The following is a 13,909-nucleotide window of genomic DNA, read 5'->3' as shown; positions in this document are numbered from 1 at the left end:
CAGCTCCATGGGCACCCCCACAATTAACACATACCACTACTTTCCCTGATGCTACACATTCCTTTGTCTCGTGCCCTTCTGCACATTTCTCACACCTTGGACCCTCCCTCCTACACACTGCTGCCACCCGCCCATCAGCTGGACACCTGTAACATCGTAATGTATTCGGAACATACGCTCCTACAGGATAACTTATATATCCTGACTTCACTTTGTCAGGCAGAGACTCAACTTCAAAACTCAAAATAACAGACAATGACTCTTCTGTTTCCCCACTCTCCCCACCCTGTCTGCGTCGCATCAAACGACGAGCATCACATACACAATAGACTTCCTGTAGAAAATATCCCTTAATAAACGATTGTTGAATTTCGTATCTAGTAGACCTATGCCATTCACCTGGATATCGCTTACAATAGGAGATATTCCAAAATATTCATTAATCTGAAGTAAAGATTTTATCCCACTAGGTATATCTTTAATAACAGCGTCATATTCCTTGCTTGAAACCTCAAAGTTGTATCTTTCCATAAATTCTCTCCGCATAAATAGATTCCTTCTAATACTAACTAATTGGCTGACAAGGACAATGTTTTTAGAGAACCAGTTACGGTAAAATAACATCTTGTTTCTATGTAATAATCGACCCATTGTTCCATATAAAACATTTATGGGGTGAAAAGTTGTGATTATACAGCAAAGCCCAGCACATTAAAGCCTGCTTGTGAAAAGCTGCCAATTTCACAGGAAGTTTACCCACAATATAGGGACATTGTAGTAAAAAAATAAATAATTAAGCCCTCTGAGCTTCTGAAAAACAAAATGAGGTACAATATTCCAGAAACTATGAGGATTTTTTAAGTGCCTTTTAGCCCAGTTGACTTTTGAAGAGAGAGAGAGTGAATTCTAAGACATTTAGACGGCCATCACAAACCCTGTTGTGCTTTTTGTTCATTGCTTTTTATCTTATGTGGCTTGTTTTTCCACATGCAGTTGTATAATAGCCTGTCTAAAGGTACAGGAAGTGGACTTGGGAATGTCAAAAGATGAAAAGGATGCACGAGAGCCCCTCAGCTTTGGATAAAAGCACCCTTCCTTGAAGACCTAAATCCCTCCCTAACTATGAGGATCATTTCTTTTTTGACAGATTCAGTTACAGGCTTCAAATTAAGATCATTCATTCATATCTTGATCTCTCTGGCCTGGAATGTAACGCCTTCAGATTGACTTCGACATGTTGTTCTGAGGTCCTGAGCGCTCTGGAGCAGGTTTTTAATCAAAGACCTCTGTACTTTGCTCTGTTCATCTTTCCCTCTATCCTGACTATTCTCCCTGTTGCTGAAATCATCCCCACAGCTGATGCTGCCACCACCATGCTTCACCGTAGGGATGGTGCCTGGTTTCTTCCAGACGTGACGCTTGGCATTCAGGCCAAAGAGCTCAATCTTGGTTTCATCAGACCAGAGAATCTTGTTTTTCATGATACCCTTCCCCAGATCTGTGCTTCGACGGGTCACCGGTTCGAATCTCAAGTCCGACAGGGAAAAGGTGCGAAGTGGGACGGAAACAGGAGGGCTGCTGGCATCAGTGTCTCTCCTGCCTCGAGCCTCATCTCATTCAATTGAGCTCTCCTGAGGAGTTCCCTTTCAACAGCACTGCATAATAGAATGAGAGGGTGATTAAGAAAAGGCCAGTTAGCGCAAACTGAAAATGTACAGTCAGCTTTCTACATCAATATGTTAAATATGTTGATATTTCAACTATCACTATGTTGGGCACATCGCACACATACCTGATAGATTTTCAGGATCTACGGTTTCACCTACAAGTACAGACAGAGATTAAGAACCCGGGAGCCTTGCAAACACACATATACAGCCCACCTGAATTAAATGTAGACAGTCCCAACACTGAAAAGCTATTGATTTGGGGAGGAGTGATTTTACAAATCTGTTTGTAATAGAATAGAGGTAATTAAGGTGGAGTGATTGAACTAAAGCTCACAATATTGTGACGAAAGCATTGGAACATCTCTGAACGGTTAGAGATCACCTCACCTGTCACACATTGACGTTTCGTACGTCGATTTCCAACCACATACCCCATTGGCGTGGCTACTGCAGCTCCCACTGCAGCTCCCACTACAGCTCCCACTGCCAGACAAAGCCCAACTGTCCAGTAGGACTGGCACGGCTTGGGAAAGACTTCATCTGAAACACAGAAGCCATGTAGAACCCATTACATACTATCATACCAATTGATTGGTTTGGACCTCCAGATTGCTAATCTATGAAAGAACATTGGCAGCGTGGTGCAAACAAAATAATAATTTCATAAAACATTTTCAAAAACTTCCAATTGTAAATTCAATAATCTTTTCAAAACAGATCCCTCACCAGGAATGCGAATGTGCTTCGTTCTGGTGATGTTCTGCTGTTGAACTCTACAGGTGAACCAGTTGTTGTCAGTCTGCTGTATGGTGACATTTCGTCTCACAGTGTAGAAACCCTCAGTGTCAGTCTCGGTCTCTGTAGGTCCAGTAGCAGGGAGGATGGCTCCATTGTTGTCAAACCACTCCAGCTCAGGTTCAGGGTACCAGCCTTCGGACTCACACCTCAGGACCAGCCCACTACCATCAGTTCCTTCAATAGAGAGGACTGGCTGAAATCCAGGGCCTGCAAAGATTAAAGTTAACACAGGGGTGAGATTCCTGTTATGAATATTAGAGGTCGACCGATTAATCGGAATGGCTGATTAATTAGGGCCGATTTCAAGTTTTCATGACAATCGGTAATCGGTATTTTTTTGCACCTTTTATTTAACTAGGCAAGTCAGATTGAGAACACATTATTTTCAATGACGGCCTAGGAACGGGGGTTAACTGCCTTGTTCAGGGGCAGAACAGATTTTTACCTCGGGGATTCGTTTTTGCAACCTTCCGCCAACACTCTAACCACCTGCCTTACATTGCACTCCATGAGGAGCCTGCGTGGCAGACTGACTACCTGTTACGCAAGGGCAGCAAGAAGCCTAGGTAAGTTGCTAGCTAGCATTAAACTTATCTTATAAAAAAACGATCAATCTTCACATAATCACTAGTTAACTACACATGGTTGATGATATTACTAGTTTATCTAACATGACCTGCGTTGCATTCAACTGGTTATTCAACTAGGACTGCTCTTCTCTGTGTCACGGAGGCTCTCCGCACTGCTAAAGCTAACTCTCTCTCCTCTGCTCTCATCCTTCTAGACCTATCTGCTGCCTTCGATACTGGGAACCATCAGATCCTCCTCTCCACCCTCTCCGAGTTGGGCATCTCCGGCGCGGCCCACGCTTGGATTGCGTCCTACCCGACAGGTCGCTCCTACCAGGTGGCGTGGCGAGAATCTGTCTCCGCACCACGTGCTCTCACCCCAGGGCTCTGTTCTAGGCCCTCTCCTATTCTCGCTATACACCAAGTCACTTGGCTCTGTCATATCCTCAAATGGTCTCTCCTATCATTGCTATGTAGACGACACACAATTAATCTTCTCCTTTCCCCCTTCTGATAACCAGGTGGCGAATCGCATCTCTGCATGTCTGGCAGACATATCAGTGTGGATGACGGATCACCACCTCAAGCTGAACCTCGGCAAGACGGAGCTGCTCTTCCTCCAGGGGAAGGACTGCCCGTTCCATGATCTCGCCATCACGGTTGACAACTCCATTGTGTCCTCCTCCCAGAGTGCTAAGAACCTTGGCGTGACCCTGGACAACACCCTGTCGTTCTCCGCTAACATCAAGGCGGTGACCCGATCCTGTAGGTTCATGCTCTACAACAATCGCAGAGTACGACACTGCCTCACACAGGAAGCGGCACAGGTCCTAATCCAGGCACTTGTCATCTCCCGTCTGGATTACTGCAACTCGCTGTTGGCTGGGCTCCCTGCCTGTGCCATTAACCTCTTGGGGCTAGGGGGCAGTATTGAGAATTTTGAAAAAAATATGTGCCTATTTTTAAATGCCTCCTACACCAACTCAGAAGCTAGAATATGCATATTATTGTTCAGGTTTGGATAGAAAACTCTGAAGTTTCTAAAACTGTTTGAATGGTGTCTAAGTATAACAGAACTCATATGGCAGTCAAAACCCTGAGACAAATTATGACAGGAAGTGGATACCTGATGTGTTGAATTACCTTTAAGCCTATGCCATTGAAACACACAGGGGCTTATTAATCTTTGAGCACTTCCTATTGCTTCCACTAGATGTCACCAGTCTTTACAAAGTGTTTTGAGTCTTCTACTGTGAGATCTGACCGAACAAGAGCCATGGAACGGTGATGGCCGATTAGACTCTGGCGCGCGAGGTCATGTTGGGTACCCTCGTTCCAATACGTTTTAAAAGAGAATGCATTCGTCCGCCTTGAATATTATTCATGTTCTGGTTAAAAAAGGCACTAATGATTTATGCTATACAACGTTTGACATGTTTGAACGAACGTAAATATTTTTTTCCCCCTCGTTCATGAAGTGAAGTCCGGCCGGCATAGATCATGTGCTAACAACACGGAGCTTTTTGGACATAAATGAGCTTTTTCGAACAAAACTACATTCGTTATGGACCTGGGATTCCTGGAAGTGACATCTGATGAAGAGAATCAAAAGGTAATGGATTATTTACATAGTATTTTCGATTTTAGATCTCTCCAACATGGCGGTTAGTCTGTATCGCAAAGCGTATTTTTCTGGGCGCAGTGCTCAGATTATTGCAAAGTGTGATTTCCCAGTAAGGTTATTTTTAAATCTGGCAAGCCGGTTGCGTTCAAGAGATGTAAATCTATAATTCTTTGAATGACAATATAATATTTTACCAATGTTGTCAAATATTAATTATTTAATTTGTGGTGCTGACTTGACTGGCGGTTATTGGAGGGAAACGATTTCCTGAACATCAACACCATAGTAAAACGCTGTTTTTGGATATAAATATGAACTTGATAGAACTAAAAATGCATGTATTGTCTAACATAATGTCCTAGGAGTGTCATCTGATGGAGATTGTCAAAGGTTAGTGCATCATTTTAGCTGGTTTTATGGTTTTGGTGACTCCTGTCTTTGAATTGACAAAACATTACACACAGCTATTGTCAATGCACTCTCCTAACATAATCTAACTTTATGCTTTCGCCGTAAAGCCTTTTTGAAATCGGACAACGTGGTTAGATTAAGGAGATGTTTATCTTTTAAATGGTGTAAAATAGTTGTATGTTTGAAAAATTTGAATTTTGACATTTAATTGGTTTCAAATTTGCCGCTCTTGATATTACACCTGTTGTTGATAGGGTGTACCAGGGGTGGCACGCTTGCGTCCCACACAGGCCCTAGAGGTTAAACCCCTACAACTCATCCAGAACGCCGCAGCCCGTCTGGTGTTCAACCTTCCCAAGTTCTCTCACGCCACCTCGCTCCTCCGCTCTCTCCACTGGCTTCCAGTTGAAGCTCGTATCCGCTACAAGACCATGCAAAGAAAAAGCCATATCTCAGACTGGCCAATAAAAAGAAAAGATTAATATGGGCAAAAGAACACAGACACTGGACAGAGGAACTCTGCCTAGAAGCATCCCGGAGTCGCCTCTTCACTGTTCTCTCCAGGCTGTTCTATAGGAGGTAGTAGTAGTAGTAGTATATAATACTGTATGTATTATTGTCTCCATGCTGTTCTAGAGGAGGTAGTAGTAGTAGTAGTATATAATACTGTATGTATTATTGTCTCCAGGCTGTTCTAGAGGAGAGTGTAGTAGTAGTAGTAGTAGTAGTAGTATATAATGTATATATTATAATATAATCTGTATCGGCTTTTTTTGGTCCTCCAATAATCGGTATCGGCATTGAAAAATCATAAATCAGTCGACCTCTAATGAATATGAAAGGATTCATTCCTTGTTCTCAAGGCAGAGTTGCAAAGAAAAAGCCATATCTCAGACTGGCCAATAAAAAGAAAAGATTAATATGGGCAAAAGCACACAGACACTGAACAGAGGAGCTCTGCCTAGAAGGCCAGCATCTGGAGTCGCCCCTTCACTGTTGACGTTGAGACTGGTGTTTTCTGGGTATTATTTTATGAAGCTGCCAGTTGAGGACTTGTGAGGCGTCTGTTTCTCAAACTAGACACTCTAATGTACTTGCCCTCTTGCTCAGTTGTGCACCAGGGCCTCCCACTCTTTCTATTCTGGTTAGAGCCAGTTCGCGCTGTTCTGTGAAGGGAGTAGTACACAGCGTTGTACGAGATCTTCTGTTTCTTGGAAATTTCTTGCATGGAATAGCCTTCATTTCTCAGAACAAGAATAGACTGACGAGTTTCAGAAGAAAGTGCTTTGTTTCTGGCCATTTTGAGCCTGTAATCGAACCCACAAATGCTGATGCTCCAGATAATCAACTAGTCTAAAGAAGGCTAGTTTTATTGCTTCTTTAACTTCTTATGGATATGTGGGATGCTACCATCCCACCTGGCCAACATCCGGTGAAATTGCAGAGCGCCAAATTCAAAAACAGAAATACTCATAATAAAAATACATAAAACAGACAAGTGTTATACATCGGCTTAAAGATTAACTTATCGTTAATCCAACTGCGGTGTCAGATTTCAAAAAGGCGAAACCATGCGATTATCTGAGTACAGCACCCAGCACACAAAACATTACAAACAGTTACCAGATATATGCATATCCTAGCTTCTGGGCCTGAGTAACAGGCTGTTTACTTTGGGCACGCTTTACATCTGGAGGTGAAAATAGTTGTCCCTACCCTAGTGAGGTTAATCAGGACACAGATTTCAGCTGTGCTAACATAATGGCAAAAGGGTTTTCTAATGATCAATTAGCCTTTTAAAATGATCAACTTGGATTAGCTAACACAATGTGCCATTGGAACACAGGAGTGATGGTTGCTGATAATGGGCCTCTATACGCCTACGTAGATATTCCATAAAAAAATCTGCCACTTCCAACTACAATAGTCATTTACAACATTAAAACTTCTTATGGATATGTGGGATGGTAGCGTCTCACCTGGCCAACATCAGGTGAAATTGCAGAGCGCGAAATTCAAAAATACTAAATTCAAATATTTAACATTCTTGAAAATATATGTGTTATACATCAAAATAAAGCTTAACTTCTTGTTAATCCAGCCAAGGTGTCAGATTTCAAAAAGGCTTTACAGTGAAAGCAAACCATGCGATTATCTGGAGGACAGCACCCCGCATACAAATGCATGACAAATCATATTTCAACCAGGCAGGTGCGACACAAAAGTCAGAAATAGCGATATAAAAAAATGCCTTACCTTTGAAGATCTTCTTCTGTTGGCACTCCAAAAGGTCCCAGTTACACTACAAATTGTCCTTTTGTTCGATAAAACTCAGTTTAGCTGGCGCGCTTCAGTCAATAATCGACCGATTTCCCTCCTTCAAAATGCATACAAAATTAATCCCAAACGTTACCAATAAATTTATCCAAACAAGTTAATCAATGTTTATAATCAACCCTTAGGTACTCTAATATGCAAATAAACAATACAATTTAAGACGGAGAATCGTTACCGGAGAAAAATACCAAAGAACGCGCTCTCAGTCACACGCTTGGAAACACTACAGCCAAAATGGGAGCCACCTAGAAAAACTACAATTGCTCATTTTTCCAAAAACCAGCCTGAAACTTTTTCTGAAGACTGTTGACATCTAGTGGAAGCCCTAGGAACTGCAATCCGGCATGATTTCGCCCTATTATAAAAGTGCCAGCCATTGAAATCAGTGGTAGGATGAATATTTTTTTTTGGGGGGATGGTTTGTCCTCAGGGTTTCGCCTGCCATTTCAGTTCTGTTATACTCACAGACATTATTTTAACAGTTTTAGAAACTTTAGAGTGTTTTCTTTCTCTATCCAAATCTACCAATTATATGCATATCCTAGCTTCTGGGCCTAAGTGGCAGGCAGTTTACTTTGGGCACGCTTTTCATCCGGACGTCAAAATACCGCCCCCTGTCCCAAAGAAGTTAACAATGTCTATACTGTATTTCTGATCAATTTGATGTTATTTTAATGGACACAAAAGTAGCTTTTCTAAGTGGCCCCAAACTTTTGAACGGTAGTGTACTTGTTCCTTTAGTCTAGGTGTGTAAAGGCAGGTTTCTTTTGTCCAGGTGGGAAAGGGCAGTGTGGAGTGCAATTGGGATTACGTCATCTGTGGATCTGTTGGGGCGGTATGCGAATTGGAGTGGGTCTAGGGTTTAAGGGATGATGGTGTTGATGTGAGCCATGACCAGCCTTTCAAAGCACTTCATGGCTACTGACGTGAGTGCTACGGGGCGGTAATCATTTAGGCAGGTTGCTATTGTGGTCTGCTTGAAACATGTAGGTATTACAGACTCTGTCAGGGAGAGGTTGAAAATGTCAGTGAAGACACTTACCAGTTGGTCTGCGCATGCTTTGGGTACATGATCTGGTAATCCGTCTGGCCCCGCGGCTTTGTGAATGTTTAAATATCTTGCTCACATCAGCTACAGAGAGCATAATCACAGTCGTCCAGACAGCTGGTGCTCTCATGCATGCTTCAGTGTTGCTTGCATCAAAGCCAGCAAAAAAGGCATTTAGCTCGTCTGGTAGGCTCGCGTCACTGGGCAGCTCGCGACTGGGTCTCCCTTTGTAGTCCGTAATAGTTTGCAAGCCCTGCCACGTCCGACGAGCGCCAAAGCCTGTGTAGTAGGATTCAATCTTAGTCCTGTATTGACGCTTTGCCTGTTTGATGGTTCGTTTGAGGGCGTAGCGGGATTTCTTATAAGCATCCGAATTAGTGTGCCGCTCCTTGAAAGCGGAAGCTCTAGCCTTTAGTTCGGTGCAGATGTTGTCTGTAATCCATGGCTTCTGGTTTGGATATGTACGTACGGTCACTGTGAGGAGGACATCTTCGATGTACTTATTGATGAAGCCGGTGACTTAAGTGGTATACTCCTCAATGCCATTGGATGAATTCCAGAACATATTCCAGTCTGTGCTAGCAAAACAGTCCTGTAGCATAGCATTAGGGACGGCAGGTAGCCTAGTGGTTGGAGCATTTGACTAGTAACTGAAATGTTGCAAGATCGAATCCCCGAGCTGACAAAGTGAAAATATGTCGTTCTGCCCCTGAACAAGGCAGTTCCTAGGCCGTCATTGAAAATAAGAATTTGTTCTTAACTGACTTGCCTAGTTAAATAAAGGTTAAAAATAAAAATATGCATCATCTTACCTACGTTAGTTAATATTTCTTAATTGGGTTTTGAGTCTAAAATGATTCAGCCTTTAAAGCAATAACCATAACATAGATTTAACAATGATCTAACTCACTTGCTCGTGGTGGTTGTCTTGGGAGAGAAGAATGGCTTTTTTGATCTATGAAAAATAGATTTATTTATTTGTGATATTTATATAAATAAGGATAAGACATTGTACTTGACAGAGAAAATAACATCTGATGTGTACACTAGTATGTACATGACTCACCGACCAGGAGTTGAACGACAGGTCTCTGAGTCCTGCTCATAGTTGGAATGAAGCAGGTGTAGTTTCCAGCATCAGAGAGAGTAACTCCTGTTAGTTTCAATGAGACGTTTCCGTTCTTCAGTTCTTCTTTAAACAGTGACGTCCTTCCCTTGTAGGAAGGATTCTGGTCCTCTTCAGAGTCACGATGGTCGCGGTAACAATGCGCCTCTTTTGGCTTCAAGTCTGGTCTGAGCCACTCCACTGTGTGGCTCGCAGCATTCATAGTGGGTTTCAGGAAACAAGGAAGGATGACATCACCACCCGCTACGGCATGAATCCTGGACATTGGAGCAACAACCTGAACCTGACCTGAAAAAACTAAATCAGAGTGAATATCTTTAAGACCAAATAGTCTAAATGTTGTATAAAACTTTTCAAAAGAAGTTTAGTATGGTAATATAGTAGAGTTTAGTACTTAGTAGCACATTTTGTATTTGTCGTGAACAGACTCACGTGCTCACAAAATACTACTATTTTACCCAACAGAGCAGACTGATCCGTGGAAAATGAACACCAAATTAGACCAGATTCAACAGCTGGGCGATAGTGAAATGTAAAAACAACAAGTTGTTTATATTGAAGGGAGAAATAATTACAGTATTCACCATCTGGATGTCAGTGACATGCACGTTGTATGTATATACATGCTGTAGGTATATACTGCTGCATTCAAGACAATTGGGAACTCATAAAATAAAAAATAAGTGAAATCATTATGTCGCCGGCGTTAACTTTTTCCAACTTATTTTCCTTACCAAAACATATGGAGCATGAACGGCAAGCTGGCAGCACAACTCCGGGACACAGCGAAGGATGTAGCGAATATCAGGGTGACAGCTAAAGCACAGGGCTTGATTTTCACTGAAAACGCACAACTAGTTACAGCATTAACGTCTACATTTGTTAGATAAACCTCAACAATCACTCCGATCAAAACAGAATGATTCTGAACACTGACAAACTTTCCTTGCGCCAAGAACCATAGAGGGTTCTTCCTGATCTCGTATTACCTCTAGGTGGGAATGCAGTCAGACCAGCCGGTAATACGCTTGTCCCCCCGCGACCGGTTCATACATCAAACATCCTCTATTCAGGATGCGAAGGTGATAGTTTTCTCCTTAACGAGATTTTAATGGCTCGGTGAAAAAACGTGTACTGTCAAAATAAATAATTCCCACCACCGTGCTAGGGTGGCTAATGCTACTTCCTGATGTTGCCAATGTTCATTTGATCTGAAAAATCGGTGGTGGATTATTGAGAGAAATGTCAACAAACATCAATGACATCACACCTGCTAAGATCTGCATGTTCCCACCTCATCTATAACTACTACTACTACTACCACCACCACTACTACTACTGCTACTACCACTATACCCATACCGTTTGTCTCACAACAACATCCCTCATACCTTGGAGTTTTCCAGTGCTTGTAACCAGTGGTGACCCGTCATTCAGGGCAGATGGGGCTCTCTCTCATTTTCTGTTGTTGTTTTGCATGTTATTTTGGCATTAATGTGTCACATATCAGTTTGCACACAATGTCAAAAATAAATACAAACATCATTGAGTTAATAAAGCCTCCAAATCCAGAGAATACCAGACTTTGTTGACAAAATGATGACAACATTTGCCCACGAAGGACCGCCACGCCACCTTCCTGTTCAAGTGAGCACAGCCCAACAAGGGGAGTCCAAAATGTATTATATGCTGCTGCATAAAAGATGCCAGGGAGATAGTATTACTTTCTTAGCTACAGTATACATAAGTGTATGCATGTTGTGTAGTAAGCTGTTAGCAGCCCATGTGCCACACATTAATAATTTGGTCTATTTTTTTCCTCTTAATTATATTGTTTTTGCCCCACCAAGATTTCCATGCTAAAATCGCCACGGCTTGTAACACATATGGCCTCAAAACTGCACTAATCTGTTTCTCTCTGTTTCTCGCCCAAATGTTTTAAATTAGATACATCATGTTACCTTCTACTCCAGTCGGTCGTTGTTTTTTTCCTTCTACAAATTAGTGAACTAGGCCTTTATTACTCCAGCTGACAGCAAATAAACTTTCTCGCAAAATCTTCCTGCGGCCCCTCATGAGGAGTTCAGATTTGGGTATCTCACCGCACCCTCATATGCCATGTCTTGAAATATGAAGAAAGACATTAAAAGTAAACTGAGATAAAACTTCTGCAGGCCAACTTTCTAACTCCACCCATAACTTCCAGAAGGGATTAATTATTTAGTCATTATTAGTTTTACACGTAAGACATGACACTGCCATTGTGCTGTAAACATTTTGAATTGTGTATCATATAATACATTCTATACATTAGTTTATACTGGATTAAGCGTACATTTTTGTTCGTTATGTTCCAACACTCCCTCCCTCTTGTGCCAATATCAGATATTTTGAAGTCTGTGTTCCAACAGTTTGTATTTTTTTTCTAAGAGATTGTCAGTTGGCAAGGTTTGTCTATCTTACCATATTTTATATTTATATTTTATATTTATATATATATATATCTTACCTATCATATGAGTATCCTTTTTCTGACTCAAATAAATATCAATTCCCTCAATTGTGTTTAAATAAGACAGTGTGCATATTTTTCAGTTGAGTCACAAACGCACCAGGCACCAGGTTGGAAGACCAGTCAGTCTGGTAAAAGTCCTCCAAAATCGTCTACATGGCTGGCTGCGTTTTGCTACCAACAGAAACTTCTGGAAGATTGCCCATTATTTTGTTTCTCTAACGAACCAGAACTCGGAGGCAGTGGGAGAACCGATTCAAGTAAAAACACTGCTCAAAAAAATAAAGCGAACACTTAAACAACACAATGTAACTCCAAATCAATCACACTTCTGTGAAATCAAACTGTCCACTTAGGAAGCAACACTGATTGACAATACATTTCACATGCTGTTGTGCAAATGGAATAGACAACAGGTGGAAATTATAGGCAATTAGCAAGACACCCCCAATAAAGGAGTGGTTCTGCAGGTGGGGACCACAGACCACTTCTCAGTTCCTATGCTTCCTGGCTGATGTTTTGGTCACTTTTGAATGCTGGCGGTGCTTTCACTCTAGTGGTAGCATGAGACGGAGTCTACAACCCACACAAGTGGCTCAGGTAGTGCAGCTCATCCTGGATGGCACATCATTGCGAGCTGTGGCAAGAAGGTTTGCTGTGTCTGTCAGCGTAGTGTCCAGAGCATGGAGGCGCTACCAGGAGACAGGCCAGTACATCAGGAGATGTGGAGGAGGCCGTAGGGGGGCAACAACCCAGCAGCAGGACCGCTACCTCCGCCTTTGTGCAAGGAGGAGCAGGAGAAGCACTGCCAGAGCCCTGCAAAATGACCTCCAGCAGGCCACAAATGTGCATGTGTCTGCTCAAACGGTCAGAAACAGACTCCATGAGGGTGGTATGAGGGCCCGACGTCCACAGGTGGGGGTTGTGCTTACAGCCCAACACCGTGCAGAACGTTTGGCATTTGCCAGAGAACACCAAGATTGGCAAATTCGCCACTGGCGCCCTGTGCGCTTCACAGATGAAAGGAGGTTCACACTGAGCACGTGACAGATGTGACAGATTCTGGAGATGCCGTGGAGAACGTTCTGCTGCCTGCAACATCCTCCAGCATGACCGGTTTGGCGGTGGGTCAGTCATGGTGTGGGGTGGCATTTCTTTGGGGGGCCGCACAGCCCTCCATGTGCTCGCCAGAGATAGCCTGACTGCCATTAGGTACCGAGATGAGATCCTCAGACCCCTTGTGAGACCATATGCTGGTGCGGTTGGCCCTGGGTTCCTCCTAATGCAAGACAATGCTAGACCTCATGTGGCTGGAGTGTGTCAGCAGTTCCTGCAAGAGGAAGGCATTGATGCTATGGACTGGCCCGCCCGTTCCCCAGACCTGAATCCAATTGAGCACATCTGGGACATCATGTCTCGCTCCATCCACCAACGCCACGTTGCACCACAGACTGTCCAGGAGTTGGCGGATGCTTTAGTCCAGGTCTGGGAGGAGATCCCTCAGGAGACCATCCGCCACCTCATCAGGAGCATGCCCAGACATTGTAGGGAGGTCATACAGGCAGGTGGAGGCCACACACACTACTGAGCCTCATTATGACTTGTTTTAAGGACATTACATCAAAGTTGGATCAGCCTGTAGTGTGGTTTTCCACTTTAATTTTGAGTGTGACTCCAAATCCAGACCTCCATGGGTTGATAAATTGGATTTCCATTGATTATTTTTGTGTGATTTTGTTGTCAGCACATTCAACTATGTAAAGAAAAAAGTATTTAATAAGATTATTTATTTCATTCAGATCTAGGATGTGTTG

At 42.8% G+C, this 13,909-nt stretch overlaps 1 protein-coding gene across 1 annotated transcript; it reads right to left on the bottom strand.

The window, feature by feature from the left end:
- Positions 1 to 653: 653 nt before the first annotated feature.
- Positions 654 to 9,900, bottom strand: LOC106589968 (butyrophilin subfamily 1 member A1). The gene is made up of 5 exons (XM_045711765.1): positions 9,515 to 9,900; positions 2,397 to 2,675; positions 2,058 to 2,210; positions 1,793 to 1,822; positions 654 to 1,655 (listed from the first exon to the last, which is right to left on the bottom strand). The coding sequence occupies exons 1-5, from the start codon at positions 9,846 to 9,848 to the stop codon at positions 1,618 to 1,620; spliced, it is 834 nt and encodes a 277-aa protein (XP_045567721.1). The 5' UTR covers positions 9,849 to 9,900; the 3' UTR covers positions 654 to 1,617.
- Positions 9,901 to 13,909: the final 4,009 nt, after the last annotated feature.

This window comes from Salmo salar, unplaced genomic scaffold, assembly GCF_905237065.1.
Source record: "Salmo salar unplaced genomic scaffold, Ssal_v3.1, whole genome shotgun sequence".
In the NCBI taxonomy this organism is placed as follows: domain Eukaryota; kingdom Metazoa; phylum Chordata; class Actinopteri; order Salmoniformes; family Salmonidae; genus Salmo; species Salmo salar.
This window is presented reverse-complemented; position numbering and strand designations above follow the sequence as displayed.

Bases quoted from the DNA above. Each gene is read 5' to 3' on its own strand.
- LOC106589968 (XM_045711765.1), bottom strand. From the start codon at position 9,848: ATGTCCAGGATTCATGCCGTAGCGGGTGGTGATGTCATCCTTCCTTGT. The intron at 2,676-9,514 runs GTACATACTAGT...TAATCTTTGCAG, and splicing joins ACTCCTGGTCGGTGAGTCAT to GCCCTGGATTTCAGCCAGTC. The intron at 1,823-2,057 runs GTGAGGTGATCT...CTGTACTTGTAG, and splicing joins GAAACGTCAATGTGTGACAG to GTGAAACCGTAGATCCTGAA.